Below are 7165 nucleotides of genomic sequence, written 5' to 3'. Positions count from 1 at the left end.
TCTAATATAAAGCTACCTTGGATAAAGAAAGATTTGGGGAATTTTCTGTTTCTTACCTGGCAACAGCACTTACCCAAAGTACTTTAGGAAAATACATCAAAACTATGTCAATTCCTTGTGCTATTCTTCTAAGAAAATTTTAAGCTTCTTACAACTAAAACTAGTTGTAAGAAAGCAGTTGAACCTTGGACAAACCATCCTTTCTGCTTCTTAGCTGCGCAGCCTTCCCTGAAGATCTGCCCACTACTTCAGTCTAGCTGTTTTCTATGAAACATCAGTGACAACCGTGTCATGCAGAACTTTGGGGGTTTATGTATACAAAACACATTTTAGAGGCATTTAGTACTGCACGTGTTTTATTGAAGAATGAATGAATAAAACAGCCTTGCTAATTAAGCTGCTCCGGAAATGGTAATCAATTGAAATTTCAGGTGTCAAAGCAGAGTAAGATTACAAAATGTGCTTCAGAAGAACCCTTAAACTAATGTTATTTTAAATGTATACTTTTTAACCAAGTTCTGAAGCACTTTGGGAGCTACTTTTTAAATGTCTTCTGAGTACCACTGTAACTATTTTGTAATAGGAAAGGAAAACAAATTTCAAGCACTGTTTATGGAAGGGGATTTAAGATCAAATAATGCATTGTACAAAACACCAAAGCATTCACTGTTGGTCAAACACTGCAGGAGAACGTTATCCAACACAATACTGACACATGCTAACTGTTACATCCGAATAAATACACATGTAAGCAAATGGCAAAAATTATTTTAAAGTAGCCATCACCAGGTCTCTAATAAAATTCTATTACAATGACTTTCTATGATACAAAAATAATAATAATAATCTTTAGACTAACAGATGTAATACAACAGTTACACTTGCTCACTATACAAATACTCAGTCCATTGGTGAGAGACTGCGATTAAAGTTGTTGCCTATCCTTACACAGCTCTATAAATGCATGGCTGTTACATTAACACATCACGGATAATTGCTTTTACTGTAGTTATTTTAAAGTATCTGTTAACAAAAAACAAGAAATTGCCCAAGAAATGGCTTGGTTTGTACATATTTTATCTATTATATTACAAGAGCATCTTAAGCAAGGATGATGCTCTACTCCTCTTGGCACTGTACAAGTAAGTGTAAGTTGATAATCTCTGAAATGACCAATACAACACAGCACACTGCATAGCTATTGTAAATTCTAGCTTCTTACATAAACTCTTATGTATACCAAGTATGAACGGTTTGCATAGTTGCACAGTAACGGTTATTCACACTGGGGTTTTTACAGTATTCTTAAAATATGGGCAGCTAACATTCAGGTCAGCAGTCTGCTTTTTAAGAATCCACAAACTTAAATTCATACGCCGTTAACCAGATATTGCTCATACATTTAAATTACAGCAGGAGAAATAGGCTATCACTTAACTTACATTAATTGTAAAATACACTGATTTATCAAAAAATTAATAGTACTTAATATTAATTATTTTTTTACTTTTGAGGGCAAATGTACAAAACTACATTAAAAAAAAAAATCACTGCTATTAAATAAAGCAAATTTAAAGCAACAGAAAATTAGTCCGAACCAACTTGTGCTACTTGCTTTGTCTGAAGTTGCAAGGAGAGAAAAATGCATTCGAATAATACTGATGCCCAAAATAGATTATATTTCTTCTGATACTTTAAGGACTATTTTATATTTATGAGCTCTTACCAAAGGCGTATATCTATGAGAAAACTGTCACTTTTGAAAGCAAAGGGAATGAGCCAGTAATTCATAAAATTTCAGAGATGCTCAAGAGCTTCAAGTAACAGTGACCGTGGAAAAACCTCCACAGATATACTGATAGATACCAATTCACATCACACTTTTACAGTTGGTGTGTTTTTTTCATTAAGAATCTATAAATGGATTAGAAAAAGTGCACTAATTATTGGTGGCCATTGGAGGGTTCTTGCTAGCCTTTTCATACATCATCAGAGTTGCATATTAAATGATGCATTTTTGAAGTTTTTCTTTGCATGCTTTATCTATTTACAAGAAAATGCATTCCGAAGCAAGTAATAAGCATGAGTAACATACGATACTGAAATGCACCTGTTATAAGCTTTAAGATAAATGTAAAGTTCCATCAAGTTACTCGATGTAGACCACTACAGAACTTCACGAGTACCGAGAGCTTAAAATGAAACGGTAAGCACTTAATTTAATAAGTGCTGCATTGATTTACAAGCCTGAAGCTTGCCGACTACATGACTGAGCTGCATTTAATTTAGTTCAGGACATGAAAGTATGTTTTTTTATAATAAACAATTCCATTCAGGTAAAATTTTATTTAGCCTACAAACTCCACAACTTAATCTGAATGATTTTTTTAAATTTGGTAGAGAAGACCTTATGTAAATTCTTGTACCTTCCCAGCAAGGTAGACCCTAGCATCTGTCTCAACATTCTGCAGTTGTTTTGAGAGAGCAGACCAGGGGGTTTATGCCAAGTGAAAATGCTCTCATCATTGATTGGTGTAATTCTCCTAGCATATTTCACAAAATTGTCAAACATTTACGTCTTTAAGCTACACATTTGTATAAAATTGTATTCAGATTACTACTGCAGGGCTATTACTTCAGAGACTATAAAGCTATCCACATTCTTAGATGTCCATAAATTTCTCATCGAACAGCAAACTTCAACACAACAGTTCTTGTAAGACTGTTTATTGAATTTAACAGTTCAGATGGAGTTTAGATGCAGTTTGTATAAAAAACCCCTCTCTTTTCATGTAAACCGCAATCAAAAATAACTTTACAAAATAGTAAGAGACTTACTGAGATCGTTAAGTTTCCTAACATGTAAAACTAGAAAGTATTTGTGCATGCTCACTATTTTATTTCCTTCTTTGTAACAGAGGAGTTGTTAAAAGGAGTTTCTTTGTTTTTTTAAATCTCAAGGTAGTCTATGAAATGGAATCGTTGTCATCACAATTCGGATATACAAGATCAAAACTAGCAGAGAGGAACATAACGTTTTTTTCCCAAAAAGTTGAGGCAGCTTTTGTTGAATAGTGTCTGCATCAGTAAATTTTTTATAAACTCTGGTGGCTTTGGAGCATCAGAGAGAATCCTTTTTTTGAGATCTTGAAAAAAATTTCCCACAAGTACAGACAGGTAAGGAGGAAGAGAAGTAGCAGCTCGTTTCCTACATACAGCCCAACGCCATGCGCAGCTGCCCAGCGTCTCAAAACAAAATTGAACTTGACGTCACAGGGAGGAATATCCCCCTCATGTTACAAGCACGTCTGAGATTTCTCCAGGGAGAGGGAAGCAAGCACGAGGGTAAAGCGTAAGTCTACTTTTCATGCATAGCTACTGTGCGCTGCCCTGCGTCCGCGGCGCTTTGTCAGACATCCGAGTTGGAGCTGAGGTTTGTTAACCTGGGGTCTGCATTGATCTCGTATCTGTAGTGGTAGCCCTCCATGTGATCCCTACAGGCATCTCTGATGTTGTGCATCCACTTTTTGATTCCTTTTCGGTTCAAGTACAAAACCAGGAGGAAAATGGCCCCGATGAGAGCCAAGACTATCCCTAGGAAGACGTACGAAGTCTGTAGCTGGGAAGGCAGGTCTACGGGCACGGAGCAGTTGAGGTCTGAGACGTTGATCTTCAGCAGGGCTTTGCCCAGCATCTTGTCGGGGTAAGTGCAGGTCAGGGCTTCTTTGCCCTCCACCTGGTCGCTCTCCTTGAGCCAGGCCACCAGGTCCTCGATGGCGCAGTCACAGACCCAGGTGTTGCGGCCCAGGCCGATGCGCCGGAGGGCGGGCAGGCCACGGAACTGGTCCAGGGTGCCATTCCTCAGCACGCCCAGGGAGTTGTCGCTGAGGTTGAGGCTCTGCAGCTGGCCCAGCCCCTGGAAGGAGACGTTTCGCAGGCCCACCAGGGAGTTGTTGCTGAGGTCCAGCTGCCGCAGGGCGGGCAGGGCCGTGAACATGCCAGCGGGCAGCAGCAGCAGCCCGTTGTCGGTCAGCTCCAGGCGGCTGAGGTTGCGCAGGGCCCCGGACTGCAGCACGGCGGCCAGGCTGAGGAGGACGCTGTGGTTGCGCAGGGCCCCGCGGAGGACCAGCTCCTCCAGCGGGCTGCCGCCCTCCCCGAAGGCCTGCGGACTGAGGGAGACCAGGGGGTTGCCGCTGAGGTCCAGCTGCCGCAGGGCGGGCAGGGCCGCGAGGGCGCCGGCCTCCACGGCCCGCAGGTGGTTGCCGCTGAGGTTGAGGGCGCTGAGGTCGGGCAGGCGCTGGGCGGGGAAGGCGCCGGCCGGCAGGCGGGCCAGGCGGTTGCCGGTGATGAAGAGGTTGCGGACGTAGGAGGGCAGGTCGGGCGGCACCGCCGTCAGGTTCCTGTTCACGCACTTCACCGTCTTGGCCGTCTCGGAGCACTCGCAGAGGGCCGGGCAGCCGCCGGGCTGCTGCGCCGAGCCGCAGCCCAGCAGGACGTGCAGTAGCAGCCCCAGGCAGAGCACGCCGCGCCCCGGCATCGCGCCCGGCCCGGCCCCGCCCACAACTTTCCCCTCCGGGCGCCTTCGGCTCTGGGCGGCGAGGGGAGGCGAGGCGAGCGGCGGCTCCCGCCGGGGCGCTGCCCGCTCCGGGCAGCCCCTTCTCCGGGCGCTTCTCCTCCGGGGCTGGCTCGGCTCCGCTCCGCTTCCCGCAGCCAGACCTGCGGCAGGGGAGGAAAGGGAAAGGGAGAGGGCAGCGGCGGGGCGGCGCGGCTCCGCTCGCCCGCGCCCACCCGCCCTCCCCCGGCCCCGCACCTCGCCCCCTGCCCCCGACACGTGGCTCGCCCGGGCGGCCCCGGCCCCGAGGCAGCGCGGGGGAACCCGCCGAGGAACAAGTTTCCCCCCACAGCTTCCAGGTCACGCCGCCTCCTCTCCACCCGGCCGGCGGCTCAGCTGGCGGAGCACGGAGGGAAGGGTCTAACCCGCCGCCCCCCACCGCGTCCCGCAGCTCCCCACCTGCCGCCCCCGCCCCAGGCTCTCCCCTCCGCTCCCCGCCACGACCGGTGCAAACTCCCGCCCGCAAAACCCACCGCCGAGCCGAGCCGAGCCCCGTCCGGTCCCCGTCCCTCACCTCCCACCGCCGCCGCTCCCGCCCCGCGTCCGGAGCAAACTCCGCCGGAGCGAGCCGCCGCCGCCGACTGCCCCCGGCCCCGCCGCCAACTCCGCGCCCACCCTCGCCCCGCCTGGCCCTGCCTCCGCTGACAGGAGAAACCAACCGCCGCCCCGGCCGGGGGGAGCCACCGGCCGCGCCTGCCCCGAGGGGCGGCCCCGCCGCCGCCCGCGCCCCGCCTGGCTCCCACCCGCCGTCCAGGCGCTCTTGCTCCGCCCGCGCCGCCGGGCGGCAGCGCCCGGGAGCCCGCCGGGAGGGTCCGCTCAGCTCCCCCCCCGCCCCGCTCTCCTCACCCCCCGGCTCAGGTGGTGCTGCCGGAGGCGCACCTTGCCGCTGAGCGGGGCCGCTCCATGTGGGGCTCCCCTCGGTGCGGCGGAGGGGCGGGTGGGGCGGCTCGACTTGGCACGGAGCGGCTCCCGGCCGCCCGGCGAGGGGAGAGCCGCCGGTGGCAGCGAGCGCTGCCAGAGCCCCGTGCGCCGCTCCCCGCCTTGGCAGCGCCGTACCTGCGCTCGCCCCGACGCGGCGGCCGGGGCCGGGGCCGTCGCGCCGGAGCTTGGCCGCCGGGTGCCGTTTTCCGCTGTTTCCGCGGTCGGCGCGCTCAGGCCGGCAGGAGTGGGAAATCCCGAAGGATTTCCACGGCGGGGGAGCTGTGCCGGCTGCCGGCGGCGCGGGACCGCCCGGCCCGGCGCCCCCCGAAGCCCGCCCTGGGCCCGGGTGTGGGGAGGAGGCGAGGGGTCTCCGCCGGCCCCGGCGGGTCTTGGCGGGGAGGCGGGGGCGAGGCCGGCCGCTGCCCCCACCCGTCTATCCAGGGAAAGCGTTTCGGGGGAGGGGGGAGCACCACCGGCAGCAAAATACACCGAACAAGCTCCAAAACTAAAGCAAAAAAAACAAACCCGCCGGGATCTTTAGAGGTCCTAACATAAGTAATAATAATCATTAGAAAAGAAAAAAAGAGCCGCAAATTGACAGCTTAAGCCTGAGATTTAAACTTTATTATGGTGAGGAAAAAGCCTAAATATCTATCTGTATGTAAAATATTTAACAGTTTCAGTCGCTATGGCTGTCCCAGAACCGCCCGGGCATGGCTGAACAATCGGGTGGTACAAATGCTGTTTTGTAGATGAGTAACTCGCTTGGGTTACTCCCCAGAGGGGGTAGCTGAGGACGAGGTGAATGGTAGGAGCTATCACGGGTGCTGTACTGGGCCACTGGTCCCTATGAAGTGATTGAGATAGTTAAATAACATCTAATTAACACAGAAGACATACCAGTATATTCAAATAACCGGTTTCAGCAATGTGAATCCGAGTGCTTTGGGTCTATGACTCCTTTGGGCTTTCCTTACCCTTCTGATGACTGCTTACACAAGACTTCCTTCTCCCTGTATGTCAGAGTTACTCTCCTTCTGCTTTCCTGATCAACTAGCTTCCTTTTTTTGGTAAAGTCACCAGAAATCTTACAGTTGTCAAAAGCCATAGGGGAAATGAACAGATTAATCCAGTGTGAAGTCTTGAAAAAATCAGCCCCAGAATCTGGGGAATAATGAGCTAGAACACTGATTTCTGCAGGATTGTTTTCCCCTCTCTGGCCTGACAGTAGTTTTATGGTGCAGAAAAGTCTGGGGTTGGGGTGGCAGGCAGGGGCTGCCCAGCTGATAGACCAGCATGCTCTTTACATGAAGATTATGGAGAAAAGGAAATACAGAGTGGCTGAAGTTAACAGTGAGATCTTGGACTCACAAGCAGTTCCAGAAGTTTAGGAAGTTACTGCTTTGATGTTGAGTTAGAAAAACAGTGGCACTACACTGCAGGAGTTTTTAAAAGGTATTTGCGTTCCAGATCCACATGCCTGTCTTAGTATAATGCTTAGAAAAGTAGATAGGTAAAGATATCCCACATTTTGTAAGAGAAAGGCATGTTATCCTAATCTAGTAAAGTTCTTTGAAAAAGTCAAAGAAAAAAAAAATTGGCCAACCAGTAAGAGGTAGTTTCCAAAAGGAG

The 7165-nt window shown here is 50.2% G+C and overlaps 1 protein-coding gene across 1 annotated transcript; it reads right to left on the bottom strand.

Moving 5' to 3' along the window:
* Positions 1–341: 341 nt before the first annotated feature.
* TPBG (trophoblast glycoprotein) lies at positions 342–5225 on the bottom strand. Its single transcript, XM_072855370.1, has 2 exons — positions 5127–5225; positions 342–4716 (listed from the first exon to the last, which is right to left on the bottom strand). The coding sequence occupies exon 2, from the start codon at positions 4535–4537 to the stop codon at positions 3410–3412; it is 1128 nt and encodes a 375-aa protein (XP_072711471.1). The 5' UTR covers positions 4538–4716; positions 5127–5225; the 3' UTR covers positions 342–3409.
* Positions 5226–7165: the final 1940 nt, after the last annotated feature.

This window comes from Ciconia boyciana, chromosome 3 (assembly GCF_034638445.1).
Source record: "Ciconia boyciana chromosome 3, ASM3463844v1, whole genome shotgun sequence".
NCBI lineage: Eukaryota > Metazoa > Chordata > Aves > Ciconiiformes > Ciconiidae > Ciconia > Ciconia boyciana.
The sequence above is the reverse complement of the archived record's forward strand: the minus strand, read 5'-3'. Positions and strand labels throughout refer to the sequence as shown.